At 49.6% G+C, this 16,470-nt stretch overlaps 1 protein-coding gene across 1 annotated transcript in view; it reads right to left on the bottom strand.

Moving 5' to 3' along the window:
* Positions 1-137: 137 nt before the first annotated feature.
* Positions 138-16,470, bottom strand: part of LOC125139542 (protein phosphatase 1 regulatory subunit 12A-like) — a 42,495-nt gene continuing 26,162 nt past the window's right edge. Inside the window, 13 exon segments of the mRNA XM_047803825.1 lie at positions 138-158; positions 5,108-5,227; positions 5,647-5,755; positions 5,885-5,901; positions 6,113-6,169; positions 6,292-6,407; positions 6,634-6,793; positions 7,089-7,271; positions 7,365-7,455; positions 7,568-7,702; positions 8,431-8,553; positions 10,434-10,571; positions 12,323-12,436. Coding sequence (XP_047659781.1) covers positions 138-158; positions 5,108-5,227; positions 5,647-5,755; positions 5,885-5,901; positions 6,113-6,169; positions 6,292-6,407; positions 6,634-6,793; positions 7,089-7,271; positions 7,365-7,455; positions 7,568-7,702; positions 8,431-8,553; positions 10,434-10,571; positions 12,323-12,436 — 1,384 coding nt within the window.

The following is a 16,470-nucleotide window of genomic DNA, read 5'->3' as shown; positions in this document are numbered from 1 at the left end:
CAGCAACCGATTCAGAATTAAGGAGCCAGTGGAGCGTTATGGGTCTCGCATCACACACACACACACACCACACTTTTGTGTTAACAGTATAATGTGTGTAAGTGTTTACGTTTCTCTCCATCTCAGCTGTGATCTGATCAGCAAATGCGCTCCTGTCTCTGAACACACACACACACACACACCCACACACATCACCCACCGACACACACCCACACACACACAATCATACAGTGGCGTATATTGTTTGATTTATATAGAACAGAAACTAATACAACAACAGTACACTTTAGAAAGAATCTTCATTGTTGTTCTGAGCTGTACATTGAACTGCGCTACGTCTGACATCACTGCCGTTAATAAAGTAATAAATAAACTAACATTTCAATTAAATATAAAGAAAATCTAAATGTATGTTTTTTCATATATATTATTTTTGGGGTTCACATATAAAAATATATTTTAAGACCAGGTCATCAGTGGAGTGTTGTCATATCCATCAGGAACCGGTCTGTAATGTACTTGTGTTGTGTGTGTAGTGTTTGGCTTATGCGGTGTTTCCTCTCGCACACAGTAACATCTACCAACAACCACAGTAACTCACTACTGATCATAACAGAAGTCTACACTTATATACCACCGCCTCAACTGGTAAGATCTAACCAAAACCTGGTCAAGCTCACCTGTACACCCCGTCCAGCTCACGTACCACATGTCCAGCCCCCTACACCTGATATCCAGTCCCCTCATCTGTACCCGTGCGCCCCTCACTGTACCCCAGCCAGTCCAGCCCCTCACCTGTACCCCAGTCAGGGCTCACCTGTATATCCCTTCCCTCATCTGTACCCGTCCCGCCCACGTCACCTGTACCCCAGTCCAGCCCCCTCACTGTACCCAGTCCCACGCCCCCTCACCTGTACCCCAGTCCAGCCCCCTCACCTGTACTCGTCCAGCGTCACCTGTACCCGTCCAAGCTCACCGTACCTCCAGTCCAGGCCTCGCACCTGTGCCCAGTCCAGCACCGCTCACCTGTACCCCAGTCAGCCCTCTCACCTGTACCCCAGTCCAGCCTCTCCCTGTACCCCAGGCCCGCCCTCTCCCCTGTACCCCAGTCCAGCCCTCTCACTGTACCCTGTCCTAGCACGCCTCTCACTGTACCCCAGTCCGTCCCCGCACCGGTACACAGTCCAGTACCCCACCTGCTAAACCAGTCCAAGTCCCTCACCTGTACCCTGTCCAGCCTTGCCCTGTACCAAGTCCAGGCCTCTCAACTGGAGACGCTCATCCTGACCCACCCTGGCGCGCGCACCTGTACACTCACTGGTACCTCGTCCAGCTCACCTGTACCCTGTCCAGCCCCCTCACCCTGAAACATCCTCACTGTACCTGTTCCAGCCCCCTCACCTGATTACCCCGTCCAGTCCTTCACCTGGACATTCCAGCCCGCTCTCACCTGTGACACGAGTCCCGTCCTCACCTGTAACCCCCTCACTGATTACCTCGCGTCAGCTCACCTGTAACCCCACTCACCTGTACAAGTCCAGCTCACCTGTAACCCCATCACAGTGTACCTCATCAGCCCCTCACCTGTAACTCACCGTACTCACCTGTAAACCCCCTCACCTGGACCCTGTCAACCCCCTCACTGTACCTGTCCAGCCCCCTCACCTTAAGTCGCCAGTCCAGTCCCAGTCACTTGTACCCTGTCCAGCACCCAACCCGGGCCTGAACACGGTCCAGTGCCCCACACCTGTAACACGGGAGTCCACGTGTGGACAGACTGAGTCATCCAGCTCACCTGGACCACCAACCCGCCTCACTGGTAACCCTGGGAGTCCAACCCGCCTCACCTGTACCTTCAGCCCCTCACCTGTACCCTGTCAGGCCCCTCACCTGTACCCTGTCCAGTTCCCTCACCTGTACCCTGTCCAGTTCCCTCGACCTGTACCAGCTGTCAGTCGACACCTGGACCTACAGTCCAGGTCCTCACGTACCACAGTCAGTTCCCTCACCTATATCGCAGGCCAGTTCCCTCACTAGACCTCCGTATCCAGTTCCCTCACCTATACCCCAGTCCAGTTCCCTCACCTATACCCCAGTCCAGCCACTCACTTGTACTACACGGCAGCGGCCCTCAACACCTGACTCGGCCGCCCCTCCCTGTACCTCATGATGCGTTCCTCACCTGTACTCAGTCAGTTCCCTCACTGTACCCAGTCAGACCCCCCTGTACACAAGTCCAGTCCAGAACCCCACCTGTAACCCGTCCAAAACCAAAGCCAACAAACCCAAACCTCTAGAACGGAACAAAAAAACACCACGAAAAACCAAAAAAACTCAAACAAAAAACCCCCACAAACAAACAACCCAAAACAACCAAAACCACCAGAAACCAACCAATACAAAACAAAAACAACCACACCCCAAAACTACCAATCGAGCCCGATGTGGGGACCAACAGAACCCACCACAACCTGAAAAATGGCAGAAAACACTAACAAAAACGGGCGATGCCTATTCAACAAATCTCAACCCGAAAGATAGACGTGACTTAAAGCCGTATAGGAAAGGATGACCAGGGGACCGGGAAGGGGGAGAAGGCAGCGAAAAATCCCCCAGGGGGAAGAAACGAGAAAGAAGAACGCACACAAAAAGAGGAAGGTGGGAGGGGGCACAGACGCAACCGGAGGGTGGGGCGACCGACAGAACCATCCACCAAAAAAAAAGTCTACAACAAACCCACAACTAAACCCACCAAAGCAAAACCACAAAACAACCATACCCAAACTGCAGAACAAAACACCAATAAACCCAAAAACACTTCCAATATACCCAACAAAAACCCACTTTCGACCAAAAACTACCTACACATAATGAACGACCCAAAAACAACAAAAAAAACACACGAGACAAAACCGCAAATACGAAAACTGAAGGGGTAAGAACGACACACAAAAACCACGAAAAGGAAGGGAAAGGAAACAAACAACCTGCCAAACCCCCAAGCAAAAAGCAACAACAAAACCCAACCAACCAAAGAACAGCAAAAACCAACCAACACAACACAAAAAACAACGAAAAACCCGGACAGAAAAAAACCGCACAACCAAAAAACCAAACCGCGGACAAGCTCCAAAACAAAAAAGTAACAAACAGGGGCGCAAACCAGAAAAACACAAAATCTCCAAAAAAACAGACGCGTGAAAGCGTGACAGGGAGGAGAGAGACGCTCAAGAAGAGCACAAAAGGTAAAGCAGGCCGGAACCGGAAAAGAACAAACTTGCACCTCACTCGAGACCTCAACACCAAATATCCAAAAGACACGAGGTGAGGGGGGGAAGGGGCAGGGGGCGTACGGCAACTCACCAGAACACCCACGCCCGGATCACAAACAAGGACCGACCAGAAGCAACCCAATCGAACACAAAGGAACAATCAACGAAACAAACTCGAGGGCCAACAGCATAGGACTCGGGCAAAAAACCCCATCCCCTTCCAAAAAACAAAAACCGAACAAAACCACAAAAAAACCTTAACAAAATACAAACCAAACCCAAAAAAAACCGCACCAACGCCAAACCTAAACAACAAACAAAAAAACACCCCCCTGCTCTCAAAACCTGTACCCCGTCCAGCCCCTTCACCTGTACCCTGTCCAGCCCTCCCACCTGGACCCGAGTCGCCTCACCTGTAACCCCCTCACTTGTACCTCGTCCAGCCCCCTAACCTGTAACCGCCTCACCTGTAACCCTGTCCAGCCCCCTCACCTGAAACTTCCTCACCTGTACTCCGTGCAGCCCCCTCACCTGTACTCCGTGCAGCCCCCTCACCTGTACTCCGTGCAGCCCCCTCACCTGTACTCCGTGCAGCCCCCCTCACCTTACCCCATCCAGTCCCCCCTCACCTGTACCCGAGTCCAGCCCCCTCACCTGTAACCACCTCACTTGTAACCCTGTCCAGCCCCCTCACCTGTAACCACCTCACTTGTACCTCGTCCAGCCCCCTCACCTGTAACCCAGTCCAGCCCCCTCACCTGAAACTTCCTCACCTGTACCCCAGTCCAGTCCCCTCACCTGTACCCCAGTCCAGTCCCCTCACCTGTACCCCAGTCCCGTCCCCTCACCTGTACCCCAAGTCCAGTCCCCCCTCACCTGTACCCCAGTCCAGTCCCCTCACCTGTACCCCCAGTCAGTCCCCTCACCTGTAACCCCCTCACTTGTACCTCGTCCAGCCCCCTCACCTGTACCCCCGTCCAGCCCCCTCACCTGTACCTCATTCAAGCCCCCTCACCTGCACCTCCTGCAGCCCCCTCACCTGTACCCCGTCCAGCCCCCTCACCTGTACCCCAGCCCCCTCACCCTGTACCCCCCAGTCCCCTCACCTGTACCCCAGTCCAGTCCCCTCCCCAGTACCCCAGTCCAGCCCCCTCACCTGTAACCCCCTCACTTGTACCTTGTCCAGCCCCCTCACCTGTACCCCCGTCCAGCCCCCTCACCTGTACCTCATTCAGCCCCCTCACCTGTAACTTACTCTCGTGTACCCTGTCCATCCCCCTCAACTGTACGCTGTCCAGCCCCCTCACCTGTACCCCGTCCAAGCCCCCTCACTTGTACCCCAGTCCCCTCACCTGTACCCCAGTCCAGTCCCCTCACACCTGTACCCGAGTCCAGTCCCCTCACCAGTAACCCTACCAGCCCCCCCACCTGTAACCCCCTCCCCGGTACCTCGTCCCGCCCCCTCACCTGTAACCACCTCACTTGTAACCCTGGCCAGCCCCCTCACCTGTACCCCATTCAACCTCCTCACCTGAAACTTCCTCACCTGTACCCTGTCCAGCCCCCTCACCTGTACCCCATTCAGCCCCTCACCTGAAACTTCCTCACCTGTACCCTGTCCAGCCCCCTCACCTTTCCCCAGCCAAGTCCCCTCACCTGTAACTTCCTCACCTGTAACCCTTGTCCAGTCCCCTCACCTGTACCCTGTCCAGCCACCTCACCAGTAACTTGTCCAGCCCCTTCACTAGTAAGCACCCTGTAATTCCCTTCACCAGTAATGTACCTGTAACCCCCCTCCCGTAACTCACCTGTAAGCCCCCAATAAACCACCTCACCTGTAATCCCCTCACCTGTGTGGCCCTCTCCAGCTGCCGCTTTAGATCATCCAGCTCCAGATGTGTGTCGCGTAACTGAGATTTAAGCTTCTCGTTTTCAGCTTGGATCTGTTCATAAAGCTACACACACACACACACACACACACACACATCAAACAAGCAGAAACACATAATTTCCTGGGAAACAGAGTTCAGTGAGTAGTTGCTAGCCTCTGGGAAAGTGTTGCTAACTGGTGTGCGTGCATGTGTGTGTGTGTGTGTGTGTGTGTGTGTGTGTATGTGTGTGTGTGTGTGTGTGTGTGTGTGTGTGTGAGAGAGAGATTGAGGATTTCCTATCTCCACCCCCCTTCCGGTCAGTTTATGTCTCCATAATTTTAACTTGAATTCCTTTCCTCTGATTTCTTTGCTACACACACAAACACGCACACACGCAGACACACCCCACCCCTCCTGCTCTAATCTGATAGTCTTTCCTGTACTCACCACAAAGCCACACCCACTTCATGGGGAAAATAACAAAAAAAAAAAAAGAGCGGTACCTTCTTGTAGTCAGTGCTGTCCTCTCGGTCGAGTCGTGAGTACGACCGGCGGCTCTCTCTGTGCTCGTGATGATCAGCGAGGGACGAACCAGACGACGAGCCGTCGTTTCTGATCAGGAAAGTTTTTATACAAATGGTTCGAAGTAAAAGAGCTCATAAAGAATAAAACAACACAAATATACTACCAAAAAGAAACATGTAGAACCTGTGACTACTGTGGCAGTGTAAGGTAACATACCTCGAGAGTCTTTCACTCTGTGGAACAAAGAACACACATCGGTGTTGTCGATTAACGTATAATGTATATATATGGTTGTCTAAAGAATTTCTGTCACTGCCTTCACACATCAAAATAATTATGGACAAGATACAGATGACAAAACAAAGGTCTCAGCCTTTAGAGCCCTGTCTCTCAGTTAGACTCTTGGTTAGTTCTAGTCTCAGTGTGAACGGTAGATGACGTTACCTGTGTTTCTGCTTTAGTGCTCCCTTCCTCTGAGTCCGAGTGCTGTTCTGGGTCATTCTCAATCGCTCTGAAAGGCACAGATACAGCTTTAGTTGTACATACCGTTATCAAAACATGGAGAAGTGTATCGAGTATAGGAGTGTGCGTGTTTGTGTGTGTGTTAATATAGGTATCTGTACATCTTGTGTCCAGAATGGGACTCCAGTAGAGCGCCGTTTCTCTCGAGGACGTCTGCGATCACGTATAGAGCGAGGCTGACTTTTATCCTCTACCTCCTTTTCTTCTTCTCTCTTATCTAAACACACACAAACGTCATCTAACACACATCCTACCCAGATGCATGGGGTATCAAGTGCATGTTCTGGAAGTAACAAAATGAAATGCCAGCATACAAAAACATTAAAACAGAACCAGGAGCAATTCTTAAGAATAATATTCTGTGGTTCACTCGGTCTGGGAAGTTTACGTGTTATTCCCTTTCCTGACTCGACTGATGTTAAGTCACGTTTTAAGTACGTTACCTTTCTCGGTGTCGCGGGCGGAGCTTCTGTAACTGGGTATGATTCCACTCAGACTGTCAGGGCGGTTCAGCGAGGAAGAGGACGTGTAGAGCGATGAAGTAACGGAGGACGACGGCACAGTAGTGGAAGAGGACGAGCTCAAGGAAGGGGTGCGGTATCGCTGCACCCAGACACGTGCACACACGTTAGACTTCTTTATTATTATTATTAATAAACTACTCATTTACTTTCTTACAAAAAAAAAAAAAAAAAAAATCTCTAAAAAAGTGACAAACTTTGTACTGGATCATAAAGTCTAACAGCCAATCAGATTCCAATATGCAAATGATGTACATTTCACTATGACAGTGCAGTAAGGTTTAGGATATGTTTCCTATTTGCATGTTTGTTAAAAATTAATTTCTTTATAGTATTGTCACCTCTGTAAAAATAAACAAACGTAGATCTAGACTCACCTCCTCAAAGCGATAGCGTGAACGATAGTCATCCTCTTTTGGCTCGGTCTCCTTCTTCTCCTCCTGCTTCTCCTTGTCCTGTTTCTCCTTCTCTTCTTTTTCCTTCTCCTCCTCTCGAGACCGCGGCGGACGATTGCGACCGATGGTCTTCTCCGCCTCCTGGAGGTCAGTTAAGGTCACTCCCTGAAAAAGAGCAGAAGTGAGGGTTAGGGTTAGACCTAGGTGATGGGTGACGTATAACGAGTTACATAAAGAGGTGTTGAGACGGAAGAGTACCTGTGTGGACCTTCTGGACTGCCTGGCCTGTCGAGATCGAGCTCTCCTCTGAGACTCGGACTCCTCATCACGCACAGGAGTGAGGTATGATCTAGAAACATATTAATGCACAAAAATTACCTGTAAAGCATAGAGATTCCTTCAAAGAACATCGTTTTTAAATATCCATTATAAGAAATGCAGAAAGGTGTTTATGAGCATACCTGCGTCTCTCTCTGCCATCTCCTGCAGTAGTGTGTGTGGTGGTGGTGGTGGTAGTTGTGGTGGCTGCAGTGTTAATGGTGGGAATTACGGTCGCCGATTCCTTCTCTTTCTCCGCCCCATCCTCGGACCAATACCTACAGAAGCGCACACGACTCTTTTACAAGGTGGATGAAGAACACGCACTTAATTCTAACACTTTTCCTTGCAGCTAAAATGTAAAACATTACTGTAGAATATAAATCTCTAGTTTTTCCCCATAAATTTAATTTGCCCAAATTAAACTACAGATTAAGTAAGAATAAGTCATGGCATAGCTGATTCAGAATTAGACACGCCTACACATCAAGGTAAAAGTCAAAGTGAACATGGACATAACAAAATGATGACTAAATAATGAAAAAGCTCTTCCCATGCGCTAAACCTTCCAGTAATGCAGGTCAGCTACCACACAAACATAGCAACTCCTTTATAGGGTGCCATTACTTATGTCCTAACCGAAAGGCTAAAACTGAAAGTTTTATATGCTTTGGAATCACTAATTAGCAAGTCAATCAACTCTAACTCTAAACACTAACTATCTTAAAACAGCACAGAGAATTTAACCGTCACCTCGATGTTTCTTGTGTAAATAACGTGTGTTAATAATATGATATATAAATAATGTAAACGTTATTATGTTTTATCATCTGTGTGTTTGTTCTCCGTTCAAAACAGATGAGGATAGGAAGCAGATGGGCGTAGCATGCTAGCTAAAACACAGATCGATGATGACTCACTTTAGTTTGAAACACAAACACACATAGCGGTAACCTCTACACTCAGACAGGTTTATCCCTGTAATGCTTATCTTCAGTCTGTGTACCTGGGCACACTGCGGTGTCCTGTAGGTGAGGTAATTGTGGTAGTGGAGGTGGAGCTTGTCGTCGTAGTAACAGCAGAGGAAGTGGAGCTCACAGCATCATCTTGCCTCCTTCCAAACGATCCGCTACACGCACACACACACACGCACATTTAACAGTGGATGGTCAAACATTTAATTGGCTCCAAACATGCACACAAAAAAACAGCACAAGAGCCCTACAATGCAGTGAGAGAGTGTGTTTGTGTAACTTGTATTTCCATCTGTGTGTCATTAGCTGTCATGGACAAACCCCTGTTGTGATTGGACCTCACAAATAATAAAAAGAGGTTTGGCTAAGAGAGTCTGCTTCAACAAAGATGGAGACCCCTGATCATCACCATAGGATCCATGTTTCACCACAGTATTCCTCTAATTCCAGTTATCCAGTTACCTGCCCCACTGCCCTTACCATTTCCCCACCTGCCCCCACTGTCCTTACCATCTCCCCACCAGCCCCAGCTGTCCTTACAGTATCCCACCAGCCTCCGCTGTTCTTACAGTTTCCCACCAGTCTCTGCTGTTCCTGAGGTATCCCACCCTGCTGTCCTTACAGTATCCCACCAGCCCCCGCTGTCCTTACCATTTCCCCACCAGCCTCCGCTGTCCTTACAGTATCCCACCAGTCTCTGCTGTTTTTGAGGTATCCCACCCTGCTGACCTTACAATAAACCACCAGCCACCACTGTCCTTACCATTTCCCCGTCAGCCCCAGCTGTCCTTACAGTATCCAACCGGTCTCCACTGTCCTTACCATTTCCCCGTCAGCCCCAGCTGTCCTTACAGTATCCAACCGGTCTCCACTGTCCTTACCATTTCCCCATCAGCCCCAGCTGTCCTTACAGTATTCCCACCGGTCTCTGCTGTACTTACGGTATCCCACCAGCCCCCGATGTTCTTGAGATATCCCACCAGCCTCAGCTGTCCTTACCATATCCCACCAGTCTCCGCTGTCCTTACCATATCCCACCAGTCTCCCGCTGTCCTTACCGTATCCCACCAGTCTCCGCTGTCCTTACCGTATCCCACCAGTCTCCGCTGTCCTTACAGTATCCCACCAGCCACAGCTGTCCTTACGGTATCCCACCAGCCTCAGCTGTCCTTACCATATCCCACCAGTCTCCGCTGTTCTTGAAGTATCCCACCCCGCTGTCCATACAGTACCCCACCAGCCCCAGCTGTCCTTACCGTATCCCACCAGCCCCATCTGTACTTACCGTATCCCACCAGCTCCATCTGTCCTAACCGAATCCCACCAGCCCCAGCTGTCCTTATGGTATCCCACCAGTCTCCGCTGTCCTCTGACATACTATTAGTACTCACTGTTCAGCCAATATCACTCTAGGTCCCATTATACTTCTGATACCCCACTAGTTCCTAATGTTCTTCCAATATCCCTTAATTGCAGCTGACCTTCTGGTATCCCCCAGTTTCATAGTCATTCCAGTGTCCCTCTAATTAATGTGGTCCTTCTAGTATACTCTCAGTTCCCACTGCCCTACAAGTATCCCTTTAACTTCTGGCATCCTCCAGTATACCCTTAGTTCCTGCTGTCCTTGCAGTATAGTATCCTCAGCTACTGGGCTTAACATTAAAGTCTTTACAAACCCCTCTACTGTGATTGAACCAAGTAACTGTAGAGGTTTGGGGTAATAAAGTCAGCATCAATTTCGACTTCACCAAAGGGTTCAGTAATAGTGCATAGATGTGATCTTGAACACCGAGCAAAAGCCTGAAAATGAGAGACTCTACAGCCTTGCAGTACAACATTTGGGGCATGGCTACTATCGGTGAGGTCACTGTATTAGAAGATTATCAAGAGAAGGTGAAATCTGACAACCACCTTACCTGTGACAGATGCTGCTATGGATCCTGATATGTTTATTATGTGATCTAAACATTTTTTGACAGCAACCCATTTTGCATGGAAAAAGAGTAATAAAGATTGAGAGAGGGTGGGTGTGTACCTTCGGTGTATGCTGTAAGACTGGTAGTAGGACGATGAAGCTTTAGTGCTGTTAGGATCCAGACTGGAAGCCGAAGATGATTTTGCAGGAAGATCGCGAGAGCTGCTGCTTCGGCCAAGTGTTAAAGTGTGTGACGTGCTGCAGAGTGCGTGACTGTTAGCAAGACGTGAAGACACACATATACACACCCCTACAGCCATGTCTTATGATTCTGAGTCTACTCAGACTGTATGTACTCAAACACAAGCTACAATCCAGTATCTCCTAGTTTCCACTGTCCTTCTGGTACATCCCTCAGCTCCAATTACCCTTACAGAACCCACTCATTTTCATGTGTCTTCCAGTATCTCACTAGTTCCTTCCATCCTTTCAAAAACTGACTTTAGATCCCACTGTCCTTTCATTATCCCCTAGTCCCAACTGTCCATTCTCCAAATTCATCCATGCTCCTGGTACAGCCCTGGGTCCTTCTACACCTCCTTCTCTTGCCTTTTGTCCCATCAGTACACCCTGTGCTCTGCTCTGCCCTGCCCCGCAACCCCCACCTCCACATTCCGATGTACTTCCAGCATCCGGAATATTTTTTGCTAGATTTTTTTTTAAAGACTGAAAACAGGTGTCAGAAGTGCAGCTGATGGAGGACAAGTAGACATCTCCACCAACACATGCACAGAATAAGACATTAAAAACACAAGCACATGCATAGCACGTAAACTATTACAAACTAACTGCATAAGCAGTGAGCAGTGGCAGGTAGGTTAGGGTAATAATCCTACAAACTGTGTACATAATAGCATTTATTGTTAGTGTAGCCCAAGATAATTTATTTAGCGCTATTAGTTAGCTAATATAATAGTATTATAAATGTAACTTTTGTTATGATTCAAAGTATGATTTCTTAGCAAAAGAGGACACGTGAATGACATGGAAAAGGACATGGGATTCATCTTCATCATGTCCAGTGTGTTTCACACATGCTCCATTTAACATGATTGAGGAACTGCAGTCAAGTTCTAGATGATTTTAGACAAAGTTTAGATTACGCCTGGTTCTAAAGAATATATTATGCTTTCCATTCTAGATAAAGGTGGGATGATATCAGTTCTCTACAGAGGCAGGGCTGAGCTGGTTCTAGATAAAGGCCAGGATTTATAGTAAAGGCCAGGCTGAACTGGGATTAAAGGTAAAGGCCAGGCTGAACTGGGATTAAAGGTAAAGGCCAGGCTGAACTGGGATTAATGGTAAAGGCCAGGCTGAACTGGGATTAAAGGTAAAGGCCAGGCTGAACTGGGATTAAAGGTAAAGGCCAGGCTGAACTGGGATTAATGGTAAAGGCCAGGCTGAACTGGGATTAAAGGTAAAGGCCAGGCTGAACTGGGATTAAAGGTAAAGGCCAGGCTGAACTGGGATTAAAGGTAAAGGCCAGGCTGAACTGGGATTAAAGGTAAAGGCCAGGCTGAACTGGGATTAAAGGTAAAGGCCAGGCTGAACTGGGATTAAAGGTAAAGGCCAGGCTGAACTGGGATTAATAGTAAAGGCCAGGCTGAACTGGGATTAAAGGTAAAGGCCAGGCTGAACTGGGATTAAAGGTAAAGGCCAGGCTGAACTGGGATTAAAGGTAAAGGCCAGGCTGAACTGGGATTAATGGTAAAGGCCAGGCTGAACTGGGATTAAAGGTAAAGGCCAGGCTGAACTGGGATTAAAGGTAAAGGCCAGGCTGAACTGGGATTAAAGGTAAAGGCCAGGCTGAACTGGGATTAATAGTAAAGGCCAGGCTGAACTGGGATTAATAGTAAAGGCCAGGCTGAACTGGGATTAATGGTAAAGGCCAGGCTGAACTGGGATTAATAGTAAAGGCCAGGCTGAACTGGCTCTAGATAAAGGCTAACCTGCGTTGGTAGCTGGATGTTCGGTTTAAGGAGGTTGTGTCGTTGTTCTTCAGATCTTCTTCCCAGCGTCTCCGTGTGTAAGAACCACTTCGCACCAGACTAGCTGCTGAGTCCCTGAGAAACAGAGACTACAGTAGAACCATGGAGTGTATACACACACACACACACACACCTCTGATGTGTGTGAGAGGCTTGTTTAAAAATGTGGAAGCTGCTCATATGTAATTTGCTGTACTTTATAAGCACTGCAGATATATAATTACTGTTTATGTCGGGGGGGCACGGTACATGAAAAAACACCTGAACCGTTCGGTTCGCTTGTCTCGGTTCGGTTCGTGTGTGCGTCACACGGCTCGACGCATTCGCAGCGTAGCCCCGTGCTCAGTTTAGCCTCAGACAGTTTTGCGCGAACATACATATAGACAGTAAAAGATGAGTAAGGAGTGCTGCAGAAATGACAAGGAGTTGGCGGACGCGTCCGCGTCGTTCAAGTCCGGTGTGTGGGAACATTTTTGTTTTTTTATGCTACTTAAGATGACAACGGAAATAAAACAGTAGATAGAACTGTGACTGTGTGCAAACATTGTGCAAGATGCATTCAATATGCTAATGACAACACTTCTAATATTACAGTTGTGTTAAGATGTTAAACTTATGCTTGACTTTATGATTATGACCTTTGCTATTGTTATAGCCTCATGATATGTTATTACATTATATATATTTAATAATACTGTATCCTAAATTGTGGATAATTAAGCTAATAAGCTATATATCAAATGCTGAAGGACATTTCTGGTGTTGAAGATTAAAAGAAAAAAATAACAAGAACCGTACAGAACCGAAAACCGTGACCCTAAAACCGTGATACGAGCCGAACTGTGGGTTTTGTGATCCGTACCACCCCGATTTTATATATATTTAAACTGTTTACTAGTGAAATTATAAATTATTATTTTACTGATGAAAGTTGTCATTCCAGTAACAGAAATATTTCAGTTTTCCAACACCATGACCGCCACAAATATAAACTACAATATAGTTTAGAATAGAACAAATCATTTATTAATCTCTCATTTAAAATTTATTTAAAGATATATATATATTAAAAAATAAATAAATCGCACCTGCTGTAAAAGCAGATAAATGTAGCTCAGCGTGCAGTTTATCTCTTACACTGCAGCACACAGCAATGAACACCAGAGGGTGTGCTCAGCAACACACACACACTCACAGACACACTCACTCACTCAGACACACACGCACTCACTCAGACACACACGCACTCACTTACAGACACACACGCACTCACTCACTCACAGGCAGGCACTCACTCACTCACAGGCAGGCACTCACTCACTCACTCACTCACAGGCACTCACTCACTCACTCACAGGCAGGCACTCACTCACTCACTCACTCACTCACTCACTCACTCACTCACTCACTCACTCACTCACTCACAGGCAGGCACTCACTCACTCACTCACTCACTCACTCACAGGCAGGCACTCACTCACTCACAGGCAGGCACTCACTCACTCACAGGCAGGCACTCACTCACTCACTCACTCACTCACGCACTCACTCACTCACGCACTCACTCACTCACTCACAGGCACTCACAGGCACTCACAGGCACTCACAGGCACTCACTCACTGGCAGGCACTCACTCACTCACTTACTCACTCACTCACAGGCAGGCACTCACTCACTCACAGGCACTCACTCACTCACTCACTCACAGGCAGGCACTCACTCACTCACAGGCAGGCACTCACTCACTCACTCACAGGCACTCACTCACTCACTCACTCACAGGCAGGCACTCACTCACAGGCAGGCAGGCACTCACTCACAGGCAGGCACTCACTCACTCACGCACTCACTCACTCACTCACTCACTCACAGGCAGGCACTCACTCACAGGCAGGCAGGCACTCACTCACAGGCAGGCACTCACTCACTCACAGGCAGGCACTCACTCACAGGCAGGCACTCACTCACTCACAGGCAGGCACTCACGCACTCACAGGCAGGCACTCATTCACTCACTCACTCACGCACTCACTCACGCACTCACTCACTCACTCACTCACAGGCACTCACTCACTCACTCACTCACAGGCACTCACTCACTCACTCACTCACAGGCACTCACTCACAGGCACTCACTCACTCACTCACAGGCAGGCACTCACTCACTCACTCACAGGCAGGCACTCACTCACTCACAGGCAGGCACTCACTCACTCACTCACTCACTCACTGGCAGGCACTCACTCACTCACAGGCACTCACTCACTCACTCACTCACAGGCAGGCAGGCACTCACTCTCACTCACTCACTCACTCACTCACAGGCAGTCACTCACTCACTCACTCACAGGCAGTCACTCACTCACTCACTCACAGGCAGTCACTCACTCACAGGCAGGCACTCACTCACTCACTCACAGGCACTCACTCACTCACTCACAGGCACTCACTCACTCACAGGCACTCACTCACAGGCACTCACTCACAGGCACTCACTCACAGGCACTCACTCACTCACTCACTCACAGGCACTCACTCACAGGCACTCACTCACAGGCACTCACTCACTCACAGGCACTCACTCACTCACTCACAGGCACTCACTCACTCACTCACAGGCACTCACTCACTCACTCACTCACTCACTCACTCACTCACAGGCACTCACTCACTCACAGGCACTCACTCACAAGCAGGCACTCACTCACAAGCAGGCACTCACAAGCAGGCACTCACTCACTCACAGGCAGGCACTCACTCACTCACTCACAGGCAGGCACTCACTCACTCACTCACTCACAGGCAGGCACTCACTCACTCACAGGCACTCACTCACTCACTCACAGGCAGGCACTCACTCACTCACTCACTGGCAGGCACTCACTCACTCACAGGCACTCACTCACTCACTCACAGGCAGGCACTCACTCACTCACAGGCACTCACTCACTCACTCACTCACAGGCAGTCACTCACTCACTCACTCACAGGCAGGCACTCACTCACTCACTCACAGGCAGGCACTCACTCACTCACTCACTCACTCACAGGCAGGCACTCACTCACTCACAGGCAGGCAGGCACTCACTCTCACTCACTCACTCACTCACTCACTCACAGGCAGTCACTCACTCACTCACTCACAGGCAGGCACTCACTCACTCACTCACTCACTCACAGGCAGGCACTCACTCACTCACTCACAGGCACTCACTCACTCACTCACAGGCAGGCACTCACTCACTCACTCACAGGCAGGCACTCACTCACTCACTCACTCACAGGCAGGCACTCACTCACTCACTCACTCACTCACTCACTCACAGGCAGGCACTCACTCACTCACTCACTGGCAGGCACTCACTCACTCACTCACTCACAGGCAGGCACTCACTCACTCACTCACTCACTCACTCACAGGCAGGCACTCACTCACTCACTCACTGGCAGGCACTCATTCACTCACTCACTCACGCACTCACTCACGCACTCACTCACGCACTCACTCACGCACTCACTCACGCACTCACTCACGCACTCACTCACGCACTCACTCACTCACGCACGCACTCACTCACTCACTCACAGGCAGGCACTCACTCACCCACAGACACGCACGCGCGCACTCACCCACAGACACGCACGCGCGCACTCACCCACAGACACGCACGCGCGCACTCACCCACAGACACGCACGCGCGCACTCACCCACAGACACGCACGCGCGCACTCACCCACAGACACGCACGCGCGCACTCACCCACAGACACGCACGCGCGCACTCACCCACAGACACGCACGCGCGCACTCACCCACAGACACGCACGCGCGCGCTCACCCACAGACACGCACGCGCTCACTCTCCCACGGACACGCACGCGCGCACTCACCCACAGACACGCACGCGCGCACTCACCCACAGACACGCACGCGCGCACTCACCCACAGACACGCACGCGCGCACTCACCCACAGACACGCACGCGCGCACTCACCCACAGACACGCAGGCGCGCACTCACCCACAGACACGCACGCACACAATCGCTCACGCGCGCGCAATCACACATGCGCACACGCACTCACACATACACGCATGCACTCACACAC

The sequence above is a fragment of the Tachysurus fulvidraco genome, chromosome 19 (assembly GCF_022655615.1).
Source record: "Tachysurus fulvidraco isolate hzauxx_2018 chromosome 19, HZAU_PFXX_2.0, whole genome shotgun sequence".
Classification (NCBI taxonomy): domain Eukaryota; kingdom Metazoa; phylum Chordata; class Actinopteri; order Siluriformes; family Bagridae; genus Tachysurus; species Tachysurus fulvidraco.
Note: the sequence above shows the minus strand (reverse complement) of the source record. Positions and strands in the feature narration are given on the sequence as shown.